Source organism: Paramormyrops kingsleyae, chromosome 7, assembly GCF_048594095.1.
Source record: "Paramormyrops kingsleyae isolate MSU_618 chromosome 7, PKINGS_0.4, whole genome shotgun sequence".
Classification (NCBI taxonomy): Eukaryota; Metazoa; Chordata; class Actinopteri; order Osteoglossiformes; family Mormyridae; genus Paramormyrops; species Paramormyrops kingsleyae.
In genome coordinates, this window is record NC_132803.1 from 9,264,352 (window position 1) to 9,289,660 (window position 25,309).

General features: G+C 46.8%; 1 protein-coding gene across 2 annotated transcripts; it reads right to left on the minus strand.

The window, feature by feature from the left end:
- tnks1bp1 (tankyrase 1 binding protein 1) lies at positions 1-25,307 on the minus strand. 2 transcript variants are annotated; one of them, XM_023808414.2, is made up of 12 exons: positions 25,061-25,307; positions 20,159-20,250; positions 16,149-17,696; positions 15,806-15,905; positions 13,432-15,669; positions 3,794-3,909; positions 3,535-3,673; positions 3,116-3,260; positions 2,728-2,885; positions 2,428-2,558; positions 2,047-2,136; positions 1-1,715 (listed from the first exon to the last, which is right to left on the minus strand). In XM_023808414.2, exons 3-11 carry the CDS (start codon positions 17,681-17,683, stop codon positions 2,061-2,063), a joined length of 4,638 nt encoding a protein of 1,545 aa, XP_023664182.2. In that variant the 5' UTR covers positions 17,684-17,696; positions 20,159-20,250; positions 25,061-25,307; the 3' UTR covers positions 1-1,715; positions 2,047-2,060. The 2 variants fall into 2 exon arrangements, with proteins under 2 accessions (XP_023664182.2, XP_023664181.2); XM_023808413.2 differs by having other exon boundaries at positions 24,915-25,307.
- Positions 25,308-25,309: the final 2 nt, after the last annotated feature.

Sequence of the window (25,309 nt, forward strand, 5' to 3'; positions counted from 1 at the left end):
GTCATTGTACAGGAAATTTTATTGAGTGTGCACATTTTGACAATGGTTTGACAAATCTGCCGTAATTTACATCCTTCCCTTTCAGAAACGTACAAAAAAAATGCACAAACTTTTCAATGGCAAAATTTGCCATCCAGTGTAGAAAACAAGGCTGACACAAAATTTAATGGGACTGTGGTCTCAAAGAGGCCTGACAGACAGCCAGCAGTTTAACTCAGATGATGACCCTTAACACAGTGTCTGCCTTAACCCTGTTTAAACCCGTTGCATGTTTGCAGAATAAAACCTTTGAGCGACACTGCAAGCAGCTATAGAACCAATACAAAAAGACTGCTAACCAGGGATTCGGCTCATGGAGATAAATTTGGATTACAGCAGTACACACCAAATTCTTCATCATCATCATCATCATCACCTTGGTGCTTAGCAGATGCTCGGATTCAAAAGAGACCTATAGATTTTACATCTTTCTGACACTTAACAGATCCACTGCTGATTGGTGCCTGGACTTCACGGTACAACAGCGGCCCGACAGTGGACTTGAACTGGCACCCTTTTGACAATGCATTAAAATTCTTCGCTCCCAATGGCTCTTCCGCACATTACATCACTTTCCAGCTTCTGCTCAGTGGAACGAGCCTTTGGGGGTCACAGAGGGCCACACCCTAAAAAACAACATGGCACTGCACCACCTCCACTTCCTGTTGGAGAGTCCGACTTCCTGTTACGGGACAGGAAGCAAGCAGACCAGCAGGCATAGAACCTGCGGCTACCGCTTATGTCCATGGCTACCAAAGCAACGGTGTTTGCCTACATTTTCACTCGCTGTCAGTGTTTATAATCTGCTGCTATCACTAAGTTACAGGACGACCCTGGGAGGGTGGCGATGGCAGGAAACAGCATTTCATGTTACGTAGCATATAGCTTCCACCAGCACCTCTGGGGAAACAGTGAATGGAAAAATGATGGCAGACATTTTCCGTCTATGCAGCACTCTCTCTCTCTACAAAACCCTGAGGGCACTTTGCGGAAAAGGCACAGAGAGGTAAGCACCTCTGTCCAGTCCTACGGGGGTTATGTAAACAAGGTAGGATAGTTTGAAGAACAAGGCAGAATTGGACAGTGTTTGGCAGAACAGAAAGGGTTTTCACTACCTCTTATTTTATCACCCTAATAATTATAACTTGGCAAAGTTTAATTTTATTTGACACACAAATCCCCAGTGCGTAAAACTGATAACCTTGCTAATTCATAACAATCTGACTGCATAGAACCTGTGTCTGGGCACCTAGCCAGTGAAAATCAGTTCTCTGAACCATGTGGACACAGAAAAGGATCAAAGATTTGATTGTTCAACCTAAAAATTGAATTAAGACCTCAGAAATAAAAAAATAACTCATTGTTCTTGATTGTGCAGGTGAGTCGTGGGGGGCTGTGGTCCACGGGCGTCCCTTGCTGCCAGGGAAGCCCCCACATCTGCCTGACAGGAGGTCGCAGGGAGTGTTCTCTGTTGCGCAATTCCCAACCCACCCCCCAATTCTGTTTATCCACAAAAAAAGAATTCTAGAAAGACAACTTTATGAATCAAGATTACAGAAGGTGAAAAAAAAAATCAAAAAAACTGGTGAGCAGCAATAATGTGACTAAGATCTAAGGCTTTTATGAGAAGACAATCACGCTGCGTGGCCAGCTGTAGGATCCAGGTCGAAGCCACCCTGTGGAGTAAAACAGAAAACAAGCTGAGACGTTCCTGAAATATGACCCACACATACCCACTCGTCTGACGTCAGAATTGTTTAAAAATGCACCTTAAAAAAGACAACAGCCATAAATTATTTTGGTGGCCAACATTTTGAAAAGGTTTGTTTGAATTACAGCTGCATTATTTCAATTGGGGAGCGCTGAAAACAGGGGAGGGGGACATTTCCCAGGCAGTAGATAAAGGTCCACAAGTGCTTATACCAACTGCGTAACACAATCTACAAAGGTCCCTACGTAACAGACTAATAGAATAGAAGGTAATCGATGGTGATGGGGAAAACCAACCATGCCGTCTGCCACTAGGTGTCACTCTCGTGCTGACTGAAGCGTTTCTTGGACTTCAGCTCCTGGAGCCACTGAGGGGAGGAGTGCTCCCTGAGGATGGGACACCGGAAGACTGTATTACTTGAATTGCATCAGTCAGGCAGAATTTATACCCCTCTATATTTAGCTCCTATTTATTTAATAACTGCAGATTCTTTTCCATCATAATCGCTATTATTGCGTTTATCTTTTACACACTGAACAAAAAATGTAATTATTGCATCTACCAACACATTTCATTCCCCTGACCTTGAAATAAACACACTGGGCTACACTGACAACTGGATAAATTCTCTGATGTTTTGCAATCAAATAAGCGACATGATTCCTGGTGCTTCGTACCGGTTTTCCTTGTCAGTGACTGGGGGGAGCACTCGGGTGGCCTGAGGGAGAAACGGAGATTTGGCTGATCGCTGGGGGGGGAGCTGCTCGGCCTGGTTTTCTGAGTCACCCGCTCGCTTCTTCAGCTGAGCCTTTGCGAAACAAGACGACAGAAGCACCATTCGGGATGCGGGGCCTTACAGGTAAAACGCCAAACGATCACAAATGTACGCACACACATCGCAAACTAGGACTGTATTATAAAAGGTCTTTACACCATTTTGTCACGATACGGCTCAGGCTATAGCTATAGGGTCACACCTTGAGAGCAGATGGGTCCAAGCCAGGAAAGACTGCCACTCTCTGTGGCTGCAAGGGGGTCGAACATGGCTCTGTCTTCATCTTCACCTTCTCTTCCTCCTCCTCCTCCTCCTCCTCATCCTCCACATCTTCCTGTGCTGTCATTTCAGACCTCGTCCCTAAGGCAGACGACACCAACAATTAGAAATGTTAAAATCTTATAATATAAATATTTTCATACAACATACAAGTAAAAAAAAAAAAAAGCGTATAAACAGAGTGAATAAATTTAAACATCAGACTGTTTGCACATTCATCTGTATGCCATTATTTAGACCAGAAAAGGTCAACAAATAATTCTTGGAAATGGGCGGGACAAGAGGAGGTATCTGCGTCCTGATTGGCTTGCCTGCAGAGTCCTGGAACTGCGGGTCTTTGGCATCCTGTGCGGCTTTCTGACGGGCGGCTCTTGAGGGAGGGGCACGCTGACTCCGCCTCTTACCCAACTGCACCCGCGAGCGCAAGGCGCTGGAGTCCAGCAGGGACGTCGGCGTCTGCAGAAACACACACACACACACGTGCAAGTTAGCACAGAGGTACAGATATAGATATTCTAAGAATGCCACTAGGCCCCACCCTGTCACACACACACACGCACACACACACACAGCATGTACTGACAGGGACATGGCAACAAGCCCAAGCACATCCTGATTAAGAAGAGTCCCATCTTCTCTGCCACACCACCTACACACTCTGATGGAGGCCTGCATTCTAGGCCTACAGCAGGCTTTGGCCAAGACAGAAGAGGCAGGAGCCCAAACGGACCTCAGGAAAAGGCAGCGGGTCTGTCGCCTCCCAGGACATGGAGGAGACGGCGCTGGGGGAGACGGCGCTGGGGGAGGGCAGCTCGCTTGGCGTACCGGGCTCCAGAAAGGCATCCGTGGGGGTGGTGGTCGGAGTCGGACTGGAGGCAAAGCAGTGGGGATTCATGGGAACTGCACAAACTTTCATGCGAACTAGGACAGCTTTCGCAAACCCCCCCCATAACCAATGGGGGGTGTGGTGCGACGAGCCGGGAGCACACCTGTCCTCGCCGGGGTGTTGAGCTGTGTCCAGGCTACCGTAGTGGTCGTCCTCTTTGGAGAGGAGCTTGTCCTGCATGCCATCGTCCTCCCTGGGACCGCTGCCTGCCAACGCCCGCTGTCGAAGCAGACAGACCGATACACAGAGGCAATAAGCACAATAAACATGCTGAGGGCAGCAGCTTCCCCCTGTCAGTAGAGGCCGGAGCTGGAAGATGATGGGCATTGCTTCCACGGCAACGCCATGGCGAACGCAGGAAAGGCTGCGGACCAGGGACCTGATTGGCTGGGGTGACTCTGTGGGGGATTTGAACGCGGCCGGCACTGCACAGCCTGATACATATGACATCATGCATTTTCATAAACCATCTATCCCATCTGAGAAGAGGAAGATTAAGTGCATCTTATACAGGAAAACACATTAACAAAAGGGCAATTCAGTCTCGCCCACGTTCAGCACAAACCCTGACATACAAGGACCTAAAACTTAATTCCTTAACCGCATGACATACAGATACGTTTGCCAGTGCTGTGCTGCACATACAGAATTGCAAACCGCAACAGCTGCCAAGACCACTAGCGGCATAAAGACGCAAATAGGTGGTTACAGCTACTAAAATGTTAGAAATGTTAACAGAGGGGCAGAAAAGCTTCCCTCGATGGCTCAAAAGAGCCAGCATTGTTTTACTGTCCTGCAAAAAAACAGATGCCGGCAGAGCCGCAAGCAGAGAGGGGAGCCACGAGCAGAGCCTGACACACGGTTTCGTTGTGAAATATCTTCATACCAGAAACCAAAGTTGGAGTGGAGCTTTGAAAACAGTATTAAACTCTCTTCAATTTATTGATCTAAAGGAGACAAATACATTTCCCTGCATGCGGTTCAATTAAACCTTTTACAGGTTTTTTTTAGAAAAGGGTACTACAGTAGAACATTAAACGACAACAAGTGGAACCGCAAAAAAAAAATAAAAAGAGTGGAGCGAGGGAGAGGGCCTGGAGTATCCAGCGAGGCGTGTGTCATTTAATGAGGAGAGCACAAAGACTCTCCTGTCCTCAACAAATACATTGTGAGGCTGGATTGACACACAAACAGGTACACAAACACATACATACACACATGTAGGGTCAAAATCTTTCTCAGGCTGACAGCTCGTCTCTTCCCTCACAGACACAAAGACCAGACAAACGCCTGTCCTAAAATCCCCTGCCTTGACACTGAGGGGAATGGACTGGTCACGGCTGCTTGAAGCACGACTTCCCTGATACAGTGAAGCAGGAGTGTAATCGGCCAGTGTAACGTCATCTTTTGAGGAGAGACACGTTTGTGTGGCACAGTGGATCAGAACCAGGCCGTTTCAGCAATTTCAATTAACTTCAGGATAAATGTTTTTCTTCTTTTTCTCTTTCTTGCTCAAGGTTCCATACTAGTACCATGCAGTAACAACATGACAAAGTATTAAGTCACTAGTGAAACAAGTTCAGGTGTTTGACCACCTCCACAAAGACGGGAAAGAGAAGCAGTAGGAGACAGTTTGACCTCCAGTGAGGATTTCTTGTACTCTACACTGTGCAGCAAGACGACAACATCCCTGTGTGTGTATGAGACAGAGGAAAGGGCTGCATGCTGGGAAAGGCAGATTCTTGACAGACCCCCCCCCCCCCCCCCCCAAAAACCACTATGAGAACACGAACGCACATGATTACATGCGAGAACACAAACAGGCGTGAATATATATGAGACGTGGAACGGCGGGTCCTGGTTTTTCCACTCTGTATTCCGTCCCGTGTCAGAATCGGATTACACACAAGGCAACACACTCACATGCTCACACAGGGCCTGGTGCATGACTGAAAGTGTCACACCTTACGCTTTGAATAACCTTCAACTGGTCTGTCTGTTCCAGCATGTTATTTTTTTCTGCTGCTTGGCAACCAAACAGCACCAAACAACACGGGCCGCCGGAGGCAACTTCAAACGTATCAGTGGAAGTCCTTGTGATTGACCGGAGTAATGTTTACTGTTCATTGTTACACTGCTCCTGGCTGATTACCAAAGGAGAACCACAAATACAACGAGGCACTGCATCCCATGAATCCTTGAACCACTCATTGTCGTTTTCCCCTTTCAAAAACACCCTGGAATAATAGATCTTATCTCGTGGTGGGGTCTTCTCAGCCTTGTCAGCAGGACGACGAGTGAAGACCACAGGGGAACCAGGCCAGAGTGCAAAGGGAACCCGGTCGCTTGCAGCGTCGAGCAGCATGAGGCAGTGAACTGGAATAAACTTCTTCTGACCAATCACATGGCGAGCCTTCGTCACGTGACACTCAGACGTCACATGTTGACGGCGAGGAGCAGTAGCTATACGCAGCCTTGCAGCTTGCATTACAATCCCAAAGGCTGCTCATCCAGTCTGACACCAAACCTCAGCCTTGTGACGCAAATACTTGCAGCAAGCGAGGAGGTGGGGCAGAAATGCAGGAGTGCCTCTCCCACTCAGCGAGGGCGTGTCGGCAAGGTGTGGGCATTCGGGGGCGGGGGGGCATGTGTAATCAGAGGGCGTACACCCACCACACTCTATCTGTTTATACAAGTTTGAGCAGAGTTCTGTGCTGGAATCCACGGTTACAATATTGCTACCCTCTCTTGCTGAAAATACAAAATAGGAAGAAATGAGATAATTAGGCAAAATTCAGCGTTATCACAGAGGAGCTTCGAGGTTCAGCACCGTGCAACACACTCAATGCTGCTTGCCTCCTAACCAAACACACACACACACACACACACACATACAAAGCTGAATATAAATCTTACTTCGCCACAAACACATGCCTTCTTCATAGCTCAGGAGGAAGTTTGCTGCGCAAAAACTTGCTGTCAGATCAAGTTCAAACTCTCTCCAGATGAGCACACACAGAAAAATCCCTAACAAAATAATCGCCCAAAGTGATTCATCCCAACTGACAGCTACACTCTGACATTGCTGATTCTGCAATGGCTAAGCTGACATCAATAAGCTAGCTCCATGAATAATTGCAGTATATTGTCCTGCATCATTCTGAATATTCTATTTTATTGGTTATCCCTGGAAAGTCTCCTATTAAGGGCTTTTATTACATCTGCGATCAGGTGTTCCTCAAACAGACTTGATAACATGTTCTACATTTTCCTGGAGACGTCTGGGTTACACACGGACAGAGTGGCTAGTCCCAGGGCTGAACTCGATCTGTCGTGGCAGGCGGCTCCAGCTAGCTTATTAAACGGAGCAGGATCTGCCGGGATTTCCCTCTCTCGGCACTTCCCACTAATCTAATTGAGTTTTTAATGAATTATTGCTCGGAAAATTCCTGAATCCATATTCAATTAATCCACATTAAACATAACCAGTTTTGCCAACAGAGCATAAGGGCCAAAAAAGTGTTTTCCATGAGTTAAAAAGCAAAGCAAATTCCATTATGGTGTGATTTCACCTGCAGTGCACTTTTCCATAGTGATTTAAGGAAAGGTCCGTTTTTGGTTTATTAGCTGTTAAATTCAGGAACTGAAAGCAGCAGCATAAAAAAAATTAAAATGCATATTGTAGCAGAGGCACATGACAGAATGCCCAGGGGCTGATGGGTAATTCTGTAGAAGCAGGAAGAAGTGGAGCACAAACAGCAGTTCCCATCGGCATTGCCCGGCGCGTTTCATTCTCATCTGATTCTCTGCAGTTTTTATAAAGACTAAAAATTTAAGCAGAAATGCAAATTCATTCATAATGTCTTTAACATGCATCCACCCATCCATCCATCCATCCATCCACCTATCCATCCATTCACCCATGCATTCATCCATCCATTCTCCATACAATGTATCTAATATAGGGTCACGGATCTGAAGATATATGGAGATAAAGGCAGTGGACACCCTGGACAGGATCCACCCTGCCCATCAACAACACACACGCACGCATGCGTGCTCACACACACACACACACACCCAAGCATAGAATTTATAGATTCCCACATGTTTCTGCACTATGGGAGGAAACCCACGTCATCATGAGGAGAAAAACTCAATAAGCCACTGGGACGGCAATCAAACCCACAGTCACATGGTTATTAGGTGTGAGGACAGCTGACAGCCAATGGCAAAGCCCTGATCAAGACCCGAATGAACAGCTAAGAGAAACAGCAACAACCTGCTCCTGTCAGCCGCCTAAGATTTACACTCTATAATATAAATGCTTCCCTCATCACCCAAGACGACATTCCATGGAGGTCAACCTGAAGCCAGACGGAAAACCTTATTTTCTTAGCATTTGCCACATGAGAGTGAAGGGCAAGGACAGTTGTGTTTAGCTAAGGAGAATTAATCTCGGGGGTGTATCGACATGGAAAATCATGGTCAGCGCACCGAAAGTCAATGTGGTGACTAGCCATGGCGAGATGTTGAGAGTCAGAAACTCAGGAGAAAAACTCTAGAAGCAGTGATGGGAAAAGAGAAAAGGGCGATATGGAGCGGTATGGAAGCTTACAGGGTCCTGGGGGCCTGGTGCAGCTGGGGGGTCAGAGGAAACAGGGGGGTCGTCATCGAGGTTTCCCAAGCGCTTGCGCAGGTTGCGTATAGAGAGGTGACGCTGGCTGCGCGTGCTGAAATTGCGCAGGGACTCGCGGCTGCGGGAAGCCAGGCCCCGCAGGGAGGTGGACCTCCTGAAGCCGCTGCCCGTCTCCTCAGTCTCCTGCCCCTCTGGCCTCTCCACTGCGCCGCTCAGCAGGCCCAGCGCCTCTTGCAGGGAGCGTCGCATATTGCTGGCCCAGGTGGACACCTGCGACTGCGCCACCGACAGCTTGTCCCCGAAGTACTCCATGGCGAGGAGCGGCTTGCCCTGTCCTGGGTGGAGCAGGGGGGCTGCACGTTAATCCCCAGAGCGTCCCCGAGCAAACGTGCGGAAGGCCGTAGCTCAGCGTCTCCTCGCCCAGGAACAAAGGAGTGGTTCCAAGCAGGCAAAGGTCACTTTCAGTTGCCCCGTGAGGGACGACTGACCTGGAGGCAGAACAACTCCCTGTCTTCTCCAGAAGCTGTCACAGCGGTGAACCTCTCCAAAGCTCGGCAAGTTAGTTACATCCGCATGTTATACGACTACCAAGAATGGGCCCGAGGTAGGTGTTTCTACAGGTATCTCCTGTGCTCAGTGTCTTCTGTCAAACACAACGGCAGCCCAATCTAAGAGCTTCAAGGATACTCCACTTCACGCTGTAGCACTTACAAGTCAAATGAAACTGGCTCACCGGTTCAAAGAAGTAGTTAAACACTCAGAAACAGATGGCAAGGGAAAGGCTTCAAGTGTCCTCCTTAGCAGCACCAGCCCCAAAGACAACCTGAAAGTACTGACACCTGGAGTTCAGAATGCAGGTGTTCTCCATGGATGAACATCCAGCTCAATGTGCCAGTGTGGAAAGTACGACCCAGGGCAGCAAATAATTCAGAAAAAGCCCGTCATCTTCGGACCCAGAATTTGATGGTCCTCAATTTTTACCGGCAAGCATCACCCAGGTCTGAAAACATCCTGAACAGGCTTGAAAAAAACGACAACACAGCCAGCAGAGTCGCCAGTCCGGTCCTGCTTTTCCTCTCAGAAGCCCGGCAGGAAGCGAACGGCAGTGTGGCCAGGAACAGCAGGAGGGCTGGTCTGGCCGTTTCTTCCTCAAGGAAAAATTAAGTGTAAGCGAAGGTCCACCCTGAGCCAGCTTTGGAGAATCGTAACGCGAGAGAGGGGAGAACCCCAAACGAAAGCGCTTAACTTTGCTCTAACTGACGTCTTCTTCCTGTCTGCAGGTAGAGGCAGGTACTAGGGAAATGTGCCAGCCTACAGTAGCCCTGCTCCACACGCTATAGGGTAGAGTCAGGATGGGGGAAAAAAACCTGAGGGAGGGGGAGAGAGAGGGAGAGAGAGAGAGAGAGAGAGAGAGAGAGCGGGCAAGACAGGCTGAGGAGAGATAAAACCCAATCTGTGAAAGTTGTAAGTTGTCTTGTTGCCTTTCCCAGCCTGCTCGCACATGCAGGGCTGGACAGTGATTCACACTGACACTGAGTGTTGTGGAAAAAGGGCTTGGAAAACAAGGGAGAAGAGAGGAGAGCCATTGAGGAGAAGGCGGTGAGCACAGCTCCGAAACACACAATGCTGACATGAGAAGCCAAATGCAAAGTATCTTTTAGGTAAAAATAGGAAGATACTAAAGTATTTAGTTAGCAAATAAGGGTAGATGCACTGTAACTCTTACGGTTATGTGGGAACACTGTGCTGGTACATTCCAGCTCAAAAGAGCCTTCGCTCTTCCCAGCTCATTTATGTCACTCAATACTGGTCAAATATTTTGCTGTCTTTCAGAAAAGGCGAGTAACCGCGAAAACCTCAGCTATAGACAAACGATCGAATTACTGGATGAACTTCAATGGTTTTTAAAAATTACATAAATAAGGTGATATATTATTCAGAAGCAATATTTATTCAGTGCAGTCCCTGTTTTTTTCTTTCTCCCCAGTATAGGTCAGTCATCGATTGTTATGGTGTGTCCAATCAAAATACAAAATGAAATGTCCTGTTGGACACTTGGGTTCTTAGCGCCCCCTGGTGGAAGAAAGACTTTCAAACAGAACAGGCAAATCCGCGAAATGTACTTCATGAGACACCCCATAAATGTACACATTCATATTCAGGCTGTGAGTCTGTGTCCTAAGCCACTATGCTGACAGTACATTGGCATACTATATGGACAAAGGTATTGGAAGATTTGGAACTCTGCAGTTATTCAGTCAAGAGAGCGTCGGTGACTTTTATGCACCATAGGTGTTAGAACTCGTCCATGCTGCTGTCACATTACGTGATCTGCTATTTCATGGCCGAGTTTCCGTTCTTCCTAAACATCTCTACTTTGCAATAACACCACTTACAGTTGACCGTGTAATATTTAACAGGCAAGAAATTTCAAAAACTGACTTACGGCAGAGGTGGCATCCCATGATAGCACGACGCTTGAGTTCAATGAGCTCTTCAGAACAACCCCATTCTTTCACAAATGCTTGTAAACCTGACCGCATGGCTAGGGGCTTGATTTTATACAGCTGTGGCAATGGGTCTGAATGAAAGACCTGAATTCAATTATTAAGAGGTGTGTCCCAGTACTTTTGTCCATATTGGTTTAGTGTAACTTACGGTCTTGCACTTGTCATCTTAGAGCTACTAAATGTTTCTCCTGGTCGCACTGGCGCGCCTAACATACCGCGCAGGTCTATCTGTTTTTTTCAAAATCAGAGCCAATCAGAGGCAGAGAATGTGTATGTTTTTATCAATTATAAAATCGTTTACATTTACCTTGATAATCTAATAAAACAGCCATGTGTTGTATGTATTGTGACCCTATATTTAGTTTGGTGGCAACAATATTTTCCTGCTTAACATGCAGGATTATAATAATAACCTTGATAAATTGATAATATTAATAACAATTATTATAATAACACTTTTAAAACATTCGTAAATGTAGAGTTTCAGAAACACTGGTCTAACAAACATCCTGTGTGGTGACAAGTATGTGACCACCAGAACGCCCCCCCTCAGCCCTGCAGCGTTTCGGCGTCAGGCAGCCGCAAAACGAAGCCATTTCTATAAATATCTAGGTAATTTTCAGTTTGCCAAGCACTCTAAACATTGGCACTTTTAAGTTTTATTTTAAAGTAATGGTTTAAAGTATTTCTTGTATTCTTTTCGGGTTTAGCTGTGATTCAAATAAAGACGTTTACCTGCGCCTTTCTTCCTCTTTACAATCATTTACATAACTATCAGTGTACATATGGGAAATGACAAAACGGTAACCCTCAAGATGCATTATTGGTGCGCTAAAGGCGCGGTGAAACATTTGTGGCGGTGCACCTAAATGAAAAAATTAGGTGCACCAGTGCAACCGATGCAAAAAGTTAGTCTGGAGCCCCGTATTTGTATCCATTATGTCATAGTTGATAGTTGTCTTTGTCAGTGTTTCTCAGCCCAGTCCTCGAGGAGTCACAGAAGGTCTACATTTCTGCTTTCTCCCAGCTGCCTCCAAGGCAGTCCACTTTTTCTCAAAAGCGTCTGGGGTCCCCGAGGACAGGATTAAGAAACATAGGGTCTCCTACAGTAACACGCTGTGGTAACAAGAATTTCCACCGGCTTTGGTTGTGTGGTAATAAAGATCCCCATTTTGAATCTGAATACAGCCCCCACTGTTTCGTACTTCACCCAGAAAATGTCAAAAATGTTCAAAGCTTACACCTGCAGATTCCCCTTTTTTCTTTTTAGCAGGTTAGCTGCACGTCCACTGAGTAAACCCCACTTTGCTGCCCTCAAAGTAGATGCACTCAAACTCCACTCACCCAGAACAGCCGAAATATTCCCAAACAGCACCCCATTTCGCCTTACTCGGTCAATCCGAGCTTAGCGCGCTACGATCCTATGAGTTTGTAGCTTTCGCTTTCGCTGCAAGAATACAACTGCGCGCGCACGCGTAACAAACAAACCACTCATATTTAAAGTTGAGCATCGCACTAATCCACGACAACAGGAACTGTAATGTGAAAATAAGGTTCATCATTTCGCTGCTGGAGGATTCATAAACACTCCTAATAAACAAACCATCTTCTGCCCGGATGTATGCAGTAATGCAGCAATGCCTCACAAAGTGATCACAAGGGTGAAATCCAATGACTAAGTGTCATGTAACAGCTACACCCACTGACTGGTTTAGGTGGCCTCAGGTGTTTAACTGTACCATTTTTCTCCAGGCATCAGAGCAGGGACCCTGCGCCAGTCTTCACCTTACTTAAGCCTCCCGAATCTTGCTCTTCCAGCCAGTTCTCACGTGGTTTTCACATCCTGACCACAGACACACAGGGAAGCTACACCTCCAAAGTCTAACAGCATGAATCAGCTCAAGTCAAATTACAGTTGCAGTACTCGATGTCCTCCAGAAGATGGCGCCAGAAGAGAGAAAAAAAACAATTATAAACAAAGCAACTGAAGTCAGAACTGGTGTCATGGCGTCACCGCAGTGTTCAGCCCCTGCTTGCCAGGTTACTCACAGTTTGCTTGCTACCCAGGTGGTTTGGCATAATGGGCTTTTAATCGGCGCAGGGTGGGTGTGTTCTTCCCACCCAGATGCAGTATGTGTCATGGGAAACCTGACATACATATGTTTGCCTGAGTCCGTCACGCCTTGGCCTTGTTTTGCAGACGTATCTTATCAGGTTAATCGTCTGAGGAGCACAGAATGTAGCAGCCAAGGGAGGAGCCCCGCTACAGGCTCTACTCCTCGCCCACAGGCTCTACTCCTCGCCCCCAGGCTCCCTGCCCTGGCTTCCCCTCCTGTCACACCCCTGACCACAGACCATGGGACGCAAACAAACCAGGGCTTGTTCAGTCACAGTCAAAGAAGCATCAGACAGAACATCACATCATCAGCAAACACTCAAATACCATCATACTGCAAACACACACTGCAACAGACATTCAGGTTCCACCTGGGCAACGCAAGAGCCCAGGCATGCTGGCATACATAGTGAGTCTCAGTTACTGTCGGTAAGGATGATGTACTCTTCCTTGAACTCTACACATACAGTACTCACCGCTATGCAAGTGGCTGGCTTTGGGAGTGGCTGTGTGGCTGTCTTTCTGGGAGCACTACATCTGTCCTCTTCTGCTTCCAGTTTCTCACCAGGGGAAAGGTGGCTGGACCTGTTGGAAGGTTGTTTTATGGGGTCCAGAATCTCTGCACCCCCCTGACTCTTAGTATCCTCTTGCTTTACACCCCCTTGTCCATCATGCTCCTGGTCAATCCCAGTCTTTATTTTCTTTTGTAAGCTCTCATTGTCTTCCCTAATCTCTCCTTGTTGCTCTTGATCCTTCAAATTCTCCACATAATTTTCCTTTTCTCCTCCCTCATCATAAGAATCAGCTTGAGTTTGAGAAGTGTGGGTAGTGTTTCCGTAAAGTAGGCTGCTTTTCCTCATATATCTCCACCTCATTGGCTTCACAGAGAAATCATCAAAAATAATTTCTTCAGTTGTGGCATTTTCATCACCTTCTCTAACACTTTGTTCTTTTAGGGTGCTGCTACTAGCCCGAGATGTGGGGAGGACTTCCCCAGCTGTGCAAATCTGTTGGGGTGCTTCTTCTACCTCCCTCTCCTGGTTCTTTCTGTCCAGCTCCAGCTGCTTCTGCCTCTCATCTTCCCGTTTCCTTTCCAGCTCCAGCTGCTTCTGCCTCTCCTCTTCCCGTTTCCTTTCCAGCTCCAGCTGTTTCTGCCTCTCCTCTTCCCGTTTCTTCTCCAGCTCCAGCTGTTTCTGCCTCTCCTCTTCCCGTTTCTTCTCCAGCTCCAGCTGTTTCTGCCTCTCCTCTTCCCGTTTCTTCTCCAGCTCCAGCTGCTTCTGTCTCTCCTCTTCCCGTTTCCTCTCCAGCTCCAGCTGTTTCTGCCTCTCCTCATTTCGTTTCCTCTCCAGCTCCAGCTGTTTCTGCCTCTCATCTTCCCGTTTCTTCTCCAGCTCCAGCTGTTTTTGCCTCTCCTCTTCCCGTTTCTTCTCCAGCTCCAGCTGTTTCTGCCTCTCCTCTTCCCGTTTCTTCTCCAGCTCCAGCTGTTTCTGCCTCTCCTCTTCCCGTTTCCTCTCCAGCTCCAGCTGTTTCTGCCTCTCCTCTTCCCGTTTCTTCTCCAGCTGTTTCTGTCTCTCCTCTTCCCGTTTCCTCTCTAGCTCCAGCTGTTTCTGTCTCTCCTCTTCCCGTTTCCTTTCTAGCTCCAGCTGTTTCTGTCTCTCCTCTTCCTGTTTCCTTTCTAGCTCCAGCTGTTTCTGTCTCTCCTCTTCCTGTTTCTTCTCCAGCTCCAGCTGTTTCTGCCTCTCCTCTTCTAGTTTCCTTTCCTGCTCAAGCTGTTTCTGTCTCTCCTCTTCCAATTTCTTCTCCAGCTCCAGCTGTTTCTGTCTCTCCTCTTCCCGTTTCTTCTCCAGCTCCAGCTGTTTCTGCCTCTCATCTTCCCGTTTCTTCTCCAGCTCCAGCTGTTTCTGCCTCTCATCTTCCCGTTTCTTCTCCAGCTCCAGCTGTTTCTGCCTCTCCTCTTCCCGTTTCTTCTCCAGCTCCAGCTGTTTCTGCCTCTCCTCTTCCCATTTCTTCTCCAGCTCCAGCTGTTTCTGCCTCTCCTCTTCCTGTTTCCTTTCTAGCTCCAGCTGTTTCTGTCTCTCCTCTTCCCGTTTCTTCTCTAGCTCCAGCTGTTTCTGTCTCTCCTCTTCCAGTTTCTTTTCCTGCTCCAGCTGTTTCTGTCTCTCCTCTTCCCGTTTCTTCTCTAGCTCCAGCTGTTTCTGTCTCTCCTCTTCCAGTTTCTTTTCCTGCTCCAGCTGTTTCTGTCTCTCCTCTTCCTGTTTCTTCTCCAGCACCAGCTGTTTCTGCCTCTCCTCTTCCCGTTTCTTCTCCAGCTCCAGCTGTTTCTGCCTCTCCTCTTCTCGTTTCTTCTCCAGCTCCAGCTGTTTCTGCCTCTCCTCTTCCCGTTTCTTCTCCAGCTCCAGCTGTTTCTCCTCTTCCCATTTCCTTTCCTGCTCCAGCTGTTTCTGCATCTCCTCTTCCCGTTTCGAGGCTTTTTCCTCCAGTTGGGCACCAAGAATGCCCTCACTCACTGCACTGCGGTCTAAATGACCAAGTTGGAGGGATGGAATGATGGGAACTGCATTCTCAGGTGTCTCTACTGGTGCGTTCTCTTTGTTTGATTGAGGTTCCTGCACCTCCAGTTCTGTCCCACCATTGGCTGACTGGTCTAAAGTAGTGAGGGATGCCCCACTCTGGTCTAGACCCTTAATACTCGAGTCAACCATAGGGTCTTCCACCTTGAGAGAAAAGAAAGAGGATGATGTTTTGACACTATTAGTAAAGCTTAAAGTCTAAAGGGGGTCTCAAATTTTATATGCACTAATACTACATTAGTATTACATACTGAAAATATCAACAGGGAGTAAAACTAACCTTCTCATGGGCCTCTCTTCCTTTCTTGTCAACACCTCTCATTTGAACTCTCTCCAGGCCAACAGAAGGGCTAGTGTCCATAGACATTCCTGGTGAAAAACTGAGACACTTTTCAGTCAATAATGATCCAAAGATTTCTTAAACCGACCATCACAGAGACACCATATGATCAGGACCCTTAACTCTTACTGTCTAACCTGCTAGTTAAAACTACATGTGACCCAAGTACTTTCCTAGTGTATAAACAAACTACATTTAAAGGTTCCCAATAAAAAAATAACAGATATATTATTATCTGTATATTATTAACAGACAGAGCAGAGAGGAGACACTTGTGACTTACCACTTGGTGAGGTCCTGAGAGAGGGGGCGGGGCTTGACCTTTCTCAGAGTGGGGGACTGAGATGGGCTCTCTGCTATCAATTGTTTAATCCGCTGTTTCACACCCACTGAGATGTCCACCTCCTGGATGGGCTGTGCCGATGAATGAGGCTCCACCTCCAGGGGCGTGGAGACCCCGCCCCCTTGGGCAAAGGAGGGGTCAAACAGAAGACTGATCCGCTTCTTTATGCTGGAAGCAGCCTCTTCCTGATCGGTGCCCTGCTTCTTGCTCTCCTGATGCGTCCTCCCCTCCGGCATCATTTGCCTGAGGCTGTCTTCTGTGTTTTCCGATGGTTGTGACTCTGTGGCCTCTTCCACACACCTGGCCTCTTTCCCTTTTCTTTCCGGAATGTTCCCCTTGTCTGGCTGGCATTTGTCTGGGGTATTTAGGGACTCAAACCTAGACGCGAGTTGGCTCAGCTGGCCAGTGGCCCCTGTCTTCCGGAGGGCCGCCACCTTGAGTGGGGAACCTGCAGATTGTGGGGTGGCAGGCTGAAACACGACAGAGGTGTTTCTCCGCAGTGGTGGTGAGACTGACGACTTCTCCTCCCTAGTTTGTTCTTCTTCAGTCACGTCCTTCGATGCTTCCCACCTGGCTAGGTCAAGAGAGCCCATTGACTTAGCTCTGCTTATGGGAACGCCCATTTTCTGGTTGCCTGCACCCCTCTCTCGTGGTTGCTGCTCGTTTTGGGTCATCCCAGATGCTGAAGACTCCTGGGAATTCCGGAACTGTGACAACATCTTGATTCGTTCTAACACGGATAGTTTCCTGGGCTTTTCAGGGGAGTCTATGGAGGTAGCCTGATTGGCCAGGGGCTCAGGTGATGCAAATACCTCAGACTTAGATAGGTTAGGAGTACTGACTGGGACAGGTTTTAGTACAGAGGAAAGGTCAAGTTTAGGAGTATGAGGTGGGGTGGGTTTTGGTGTACTGGGATCATCGGGTTTAGGAATAGTAGATAGATTGGCTTTTGGTGCATTAAGTGGGACAGATATAGAAGATTCAGTCGGATCCAGTTTGGGCTTACTAAGCAGGTCAGATTTAGAATTCCAGAGCAGATTACTCTGCAAGGTACTGGAGAGATCATGTATAACAACAGTGGGTGGGTTGATTTCAGGATTCCTGAGTAGGGCTGGTTTAGGAGCAGTGGGTGTGTTGGATTTCGTAGATCTGGTCTGGTCCCCACCGAGGACTCCAGGAGAGTCAGCAAGACTGAGCTCACTGGATTTCTGGTCACTGGTTTGGCTAGCTCCTGCAGGGGCAGTTGGAACCTGAGGCTTGGGGGGCAGAATGGGCCGGATGAACAGGGTCTTCTCCAGAGAGAAAGGTTTAGGGGTGAGGAGGGGTTTGGTGCAGGTGGCAGGTTTCCCGGCCTGCAGGCCGAGGGTGACGTGCCCCTGGGTGCCTGAGGGAGGCTCAGCAGTCCTCCTCAGATGTCCACTACTGACCCCTGCTGTCTCCCCCTGTCCTGATTTCATCTCTACTTGGGCTGCCATACTTCCTTAGGTTCTAGAGAGAGAGGAAGAGAAGCATGACTATCATAAGGAATCAAAAAGATAATATCATGAAGCACATCCAAAAATGCAATTACATTGTTTATTTGCTGACCAAACCCTTCTATCTGGGGCAGTGATTTACATCTTACAGTTCTGCTCGTTTATACAGATAGATATCTACTAAGATACTCCACCTTGTTTGTCTTTCTCATGGTTACACAGGAGCTCAAATACAGCACAACCAGCGTTCATACAGACCTGTTTCTCCTTTTCAGAATAGGAAAAAGCACAGCTCATTTTTTGAGAATTCTCAGACAAAGGCTCACCTTTAACTGACCTATGACTTGCCTCTGACTCACCTCTGCTGTTTGTAAGATCCATCGTGACTGTATTTCACTCCCTTTTTAACATCTTTCCGTTTTGCTGTCCTAATAAAATGCTTTGACTCTAATCCATATCCTCAACTTTCATAACAGTCATCACCGGCAAACAAAAACAGCACAGTTAATCTAAAAATGTGCCCAAAAAACACCAATAATCAATAATTATGCATTACATTAAATTTCACGCAGCACTTTTTTTTCCCCTAATAGATCTGCCCCAAAGACTGGAATCTAAATTAGGAATTAAAAAACAAATTAACATTAACGAACGTTAGTACTGACTTAAAATTAATGAAAGATGCTTGTTTGAAACAACAAGTGCCCAATTTTTCTTTAACCTCTGAAAATTTATATGGGTGGACAATATAAGAGACATTACTTTCAGTGAAACACTGTGGGGTGTTCCTGGGCCCAGTGGTGTCAGTTTGACATTGGGGAGGACAAAATGTGCCCCAAATGCAGGGGGGGGGGCAGGGTATGATGTATATTGTGACATTGGCACAATAGTCACACTGGTAGAGAATGTGATGTAAGAAAGATTTAAAAATAATTTTTAAAAATTATATACAAATTAATAAAAATTATAAAATTAAATGTAATTAAAAATAATAAACATTTTATCATTTAAAATAAGACTAAAATAAGACACTATTAAAATAAAACTGCAGATTCATAACTAAAAAAAATACACTGATCTATATGATAAAATGATTTTGTCTCATTTAGGACTACAATCTTTGATAGGTTTGATATGTTTCGTCCCTGCGTTATGCATGCACACTGGCCTCAGTAGCGTGTGGATTCACAACGAAAGATAAGATGAATTAAGTGCGTGTTCCTTATGTGTTGCATCTGTAGCGTGAGAGAAACGTGTAAAATAGCAAAAGGCGCCATTGTGTTTGCCGATGGCTAAACTATGACACCATATCGTGTTTAAAGATTATTTACATCATTATCTTAAAGTAGCAGAGGTGGCCGTTCAATACAAGAGTGACATTTTTGACCACATAGGGATGATTTTATGTTTCTCTTCTTAATGGGAGGACCGCCCATGATCTAACGCCTTGATCTGTGTGGAATGACGGGGGAGGCGTGAGGGATACAGTGATGCCGCAGGAAGGAAGCACACACTCAATCTAATCATAACCAGAAATTCTCTGACATAGTGTTGTCATTGATGGAGGGTTTTATTATTTGCATAAATCAAGAAAAATATACAATAAGTTTATTTCTTTTTTTTGGAAGGAAGTGGGGGTGTCTGTCGATATTGGGGGGGGGACATGCCCCGTCTGGGCCTCCAAATGGTCTCTCAGCGCACAGCAGTGTCACTGAGCTGCCGCTTCGTTTTGGGGGGGGGGTTGTCCTTTGGTGCTGCTTAGTGACTATCCTGTTAGGTGTCTGCTCCTGTCAGTCAGCGTTGACGGTTTGAATGCCGTTCTTCGGTGATGCAGTTTGTCCACGTATTCCTTGTATTGATGCGACTTTTGAGAAAGTTCCTCTTGACGTGTTAAATAATGCAGCAGTTTGTATAACCAAAGTACCGGAAATTCAGGTACTAACTATTTGGCCTCTTAGAAGCTAACTCTGTAAGCTCTGGCTGTCAGACCTCTCTCATAGCTGATGCATGCGTATGGAATTCAGCTGATTATGACTCACCTTTGTAACTGTGTCAATTCCTTATGTAGTAAACAGTTTACTTCAAAATTGAAGTCCTTTTTTTATGTTGCATTTCCGTTATTTTGCTCACGCCCTGAATATACGCAAGCAGAAGACGCATCTTATATATATTTCTTGTGTAGACAGATACTTCTTGACACTACTGCATTATTAAACAAAACCAATGACAAAATAACAGCCCTCAGCCTGTGTCATGCCAAAGGCTGTTTCTTATGCATTAATCTGAAACTGCTTCATTCTCCGATTTGAGATCCCCCTTCCTTCTTGTCAGTGAACTTCATTGATGTCTCTCAGCTTCTGGGCTCTGAGCTGAGGGCCTGTGTTGCTGAGGTTGCAAGAGTCCACACCTCATTCCCTTGCGAAACAGGGGAAAATACCCTTCGACCTCCATGGTGGCCTCGGGTAACAAGCTCACCTGCCTAGCTGACAGTAGTCGCTGCTGGGTGGGGCCGTGAGCCTGGAGGGACCAGGCAGTGATGTCATCACATGGAGATGAAGGGGTGTGGCCTGGCAAGGGAAACAAACAGTATGTGAAAATGATGCATACAGAAGTGGAAGACTTTTCTTAAACAATTACTTGAATTAATGCACTGGGAAGAAAAAATGAAAACACACGGCACATCAGATAAACAGTCCTGACACCTTATTTTTAAAGATATTTGAGAATGCAGTTTTCCCTTTATGAGGTGTCGCAAGAGGTCCTGCTTTTCAAGGTTCACAAGCCTTGCGGTAACGTTGGTGAAACACACACACTTTGCCTCTCTCTCCCCTCTGCTCTCTTAACCCCTCTCACCTACACACCATTCAGATAAACACATACACTGGCACACTGCGATGAGCAACGACATACGTGTGATTGTGAGATTGTGGTTCAGCATCACGGAGTTTACAGGATAGTAGCATAAGCAGCTATCCCCAAACTGATAAGAGAACATAAAGAGTGCCTCAAGGTATTTTATAAGCGCAACAGTTTATGACAGCAAACTCCTGACAACATTGTAACATCAGTGTCATGGGAACAACACAATTAGCTACTATACAGGATTACCTATATAGAGAGGCAATGCCCTGTAAACCTGAATATGATCATGGTCTAGAAAAGAAAGCAATCACAAGCAAAGTCTTTTCTTAGCAAAGGAAAAACAAGTCAATAAATGGATCAGGTGACTAGAATCCTGCCCCGTACTCTGGTAAGCCAGTGGGAGCAGGACCCATAGCGTGCCCAAGTCGGATTTTCTCCTGACATGAAATCTTTACTCCTTCTGGTTGTATTTACACTGAGACGTTCCTTTGCTTTTACACTTCTCTGGTCTACATGTGGGTGCCCCCAACACAAGAGGAGAAGCCGACGAGATAAAGAGAGAGCGCGCTAACTAAGTTGAAAGCACGAGCCGAAGTTACTTCCTGCACTGCTACTCCACTCTGCACCTAGCATCTGCAAAATTTCGAAAAATTCCACAGATGTACAGAGCGCAAAAACTAGTCTGGCAAGTCAAAGATGAGCCAAAGCCGGTTGGATTTGTTCCTCGTGAGGTGGTTATAATGCTGGTTGGGGCTGTTCTGTGGCGGGGGGGGGGGGGGGGGGGGGAAATACCTGCCAAGTAAAGAAATTCTGGAGAATCTCCACCCTTCGCCCTCTTGATGTTGTGCTCAGAGCTTGGAGAAGTAGTCACAACCACACCAGGAGAGTCTTTAAGGAGCCTGAAGCTTTTTACATGTGATTTAATTATTATTATTATTATTATTATTATTATTATTACTATTATTGTGTGCCATCAAGGAGATATTGGTCATGGAGAAAGAATCGGGTCTTCCAACTTCCTAATTCCCAGTTCATACCAGTATTGAGGGAGATCATGCATCATCTTTTCTTGCAACTGCTTTTTTCTTGTTTAAACCTTTGGCTTTTCCAGGTGCTTCTGAGTTTACAGTGAGTCAATCTTAGGGACACTAATGTATGGTAAACGTGGTGCTGGGGGCCCTCGGGAACAAGGTCATGCAGTCACCGCAACTGTTTGCTCCTCAGCTTGTCCTTTGATTGTATTTTTCTCAAAAATATTTAGACATCCACTTTCCACACCCAGCAATCTCTGTGGTTGGGATCAGGCTTCTACATACAGCAGGTTTTGCAACAAAGGGTAACATGATTCTTAGTAGGTTTAACCAGCTCAGATTTAAGTGTGTAAATAATAATCCGGCAGGATGAAAGGTAAAATGAGTTCTAGGTCAGCTGCCACCTCAAGCATTTTACAGGCCAATGACCTGAAGATTCAGGCTTTCAAACTCATTTTGCATTTTTATTTTCACTGGAAATCAGACCAGCATCACCATTGTTCCCACAGACAAAGTGGTCAGATAACATTACAAGAGTGAACTCTTAAAATAATAAATAACAATCGGAAAGCAAATCCAGCCAAATCTGCTGATGTTGATCTCGGTTTAAAATCAGAAACATAACAAAATGTTCCCCCTATATATTGTTCACTGAACTTTCCTGGAAGTCAACCCCCCCCCGTCTGGCACTGCACCGTGTTTGTATGTCACTCAGATTTGCCTGGCTAGTCAGACAAGGCCATCATCCCTCAGGCAAATGTCATGCGGCACTGGTGGGGCAGTGGGGGAGGGGGTTGGGGTGTTGAAACATGCTGCATCTCAAAAATGAGAATGTGGTTTGATTTTGGTCTGTCAAGCTCACTGCTCACTCCGCCACTACCTCACTACTCACTCTGCCACTGCCCAGCCTGCCTCACCACTCACTCTGCCACTGCGCAGCCTGCATCACCGCTCACTCTGCTACTGCGCAGCCTGCATCACCGCTCACTCTGCCACTGCCTCACTACTCACTATGCCACTGCGCAGCCTGCCTCACCGCTCACACTGCCACTGCCTCACCGCTCACTCTGCCACTGCGCAGCCTGCCTCACCGCTCACACTGCCACTGCCTCACTACTCACTCTGCCACTGCGCAGCCTGCCTCACCGCTCACTCTGCCACTGCCTCACTACTCACTCTGCCACTGCGCAGCCTGCCTCACCGCTCACACTGCCACTGCCTCACCGCTCACTCTGCCACTGCGCAGCCTGCCTCACCGCTCACTCTGCCACTGCGCAGCTTGCCTCACCGCTCACTCTGCCACTGCCTCACCGCTCACTCTGCCACTGCGCAGCCTGCATCACCGCTCACACTGCCACTGCCTCACTACTCACTCTGCCACTGCACAGCCTGCCTCACCGCTCACTCTGCCACTGCCTCACCGCTCACTCTGTCACTGCCTCACCGCTCACTCTGCCACTGCCTCACCGCTCACTCTGCCACTGCCTCACCGCTCACTCTGCCACTGCGCAGCCTTCCTCACCGCTCACACTGCCACTGCCTCACCGCTCACTCTGCCACTGCCTCACCGCTCACTCTGCCACTGCCTCACCGCTCACTCTGCCACTGCCTCACCGCTCACTCTGCCACTGCGCAGCCTGCATCACCGCTCACACTGCCACTGCCTCACTACTCACTCTGCCACTGCGCAGCCTGCCTCACCGCTCACTCTGCCACTGCGCAGCTTGCCTCACCGCTCACATTGCCACTGCCTCACCGCTCACTCTGCCACTGCGCAGCCTGCATCACCGCTCACTCTGCCACTGCCTCACAACTCAATCTGCCACTGCCCAGCCTTCCTCACCGCTCACACTGCCTCACTGCTCACACTGCCACTACGCATCCTGCCTCACCACTCACACTGCCTCACTGCACACTCTGCCACTGCGCAGCCTGCCTCATCGCTCACACTGCCTCTGCCTCACTGCTCACACTGCCACTGCCCAGCTGCTGCCCAGCTTGTTCTCTATCCCACCTAAAGTCTTAATCTCACTATCAATTCTACCTTCTTCCTCACTTTAATCTTGAAGATCCATTTCCAATCTGCTCTCAATAACTGTGCTAAAATACTTCATGACAACAGAATGAAATTAGTTCTTGACCAGAGGGGATACATAACCACAACTTGTTAAACTAGTTGGTGTGGACTCCTTACCAGAGTTATGCAATTTATACTAATCTATTTGCTGCAGCCACTACTTCATTGATAATTCATGCATGTTCTATCACTAACCAGCTATAAACGTCAACATCAGAGGTTATATGCCTGTAAAAATGTAGAGATAGAGAATTTGTAAATCATGATTGGAGGCCTACTTGATGCATACATCATATACACTAATAATCTTATCGGTGGGCCTATACAATGTCATGGCATGTGAACAGAAGCAAAGTACAGAAATAATGTCTTCCTTATCATGGGTTAGAGATAAGCCTCAGGCAGAGTCACTGAAGGAGGTAGCAGAGTATATTCAAGGTATTTAAATACTAAAAGCTATATTTTTTACTTTTCTAACAATCTGGCCACAACACACAATCAAACGTTCTTCACGGTCAGAATCAAACTGCAACCATCCGTGACCCGACAGCGAACTTGCTGAACAATATGAAGATTACCGCAAAGGCAAACCTCCTGGGGTTTAAAAATAGTTTCCCTGCATCAGATTAATAGGTGGATTTAAAGAGAAATCACAAAACAACAAAATACTGCATAACAACTGGGACAAGGCACCATTGCCCAAAGGGACTGAAGTGGTTAGTTGACATTGACGCAGAACTGTGCGGAATTACACAGCGCAGTGCCGCAGGTCAAAGTGCATCGATCCAAGAGACGTCTTTCAGTCATAATGTAACATTTTACCCACAGTGCCCTGCTTTGCCCTGCCCACGCGCCTGAGAAAGGCTCCAGATGTGCACTGACAGCTCGCGCTGCACCCTTCCACATAAATCTAAATATATTCATAATCTCCGATGTTGTCGTTGTTATGTAATATTATTCAGTGAATTGTTTCTAATTTCATACCGAATTAAGATAGCCATCTAAAGACTTAATCATTTTAAATTTGAAAATAAAATATTTATTTTAACACGAAAGGAGAGTTTTATTAAAAACACTAACCAGTTTAATGGTTCTTAAGGGTGTAGCTATTCCCTCCGAACAGTTTGCATAGTTAGGCTCGTTAGTAAACAGGCACATACATTTCATGTCAGTATAAACATACCTGCTCAAGCCGACCGGCACCTTCAAGAAACTACCATTAAAAAACACCCAAAAATTCAGTAAAATTGTGATGGATTACCTGTTCGTCCCACAGTTGTGTTATAATGTATTCTCTTATTACTAGTTTTGAAGTCTGTGTTCGTTACTCCCGTCGTCCTCCTTATTGTGGTACGAGGAAGAGTCGGCCGAGTTAAATGAAGCGTTTCTCCACCTGTCGAAGCTCACCTTGCGCGATCAGTCACTCCTCCCGATCCAGCGAGTCAAGAGCGGGCTGAAGCAGCAGCCCTGCCCTTTGAACAACCCTGAAAGTTCACAATTTCCCTGTAAAAGGATGCGCAACAGCCGCGGCCGAAGGAGTATGTAGCCCCAGTGAAGAACATAAATGAGGCTTGTAAATTAATCTTTAAGTACTGATATTACTAAATGTTTCATTAGGAAACACAATAGACTTTGCAGTGCTTTCCGTGCTTCTGC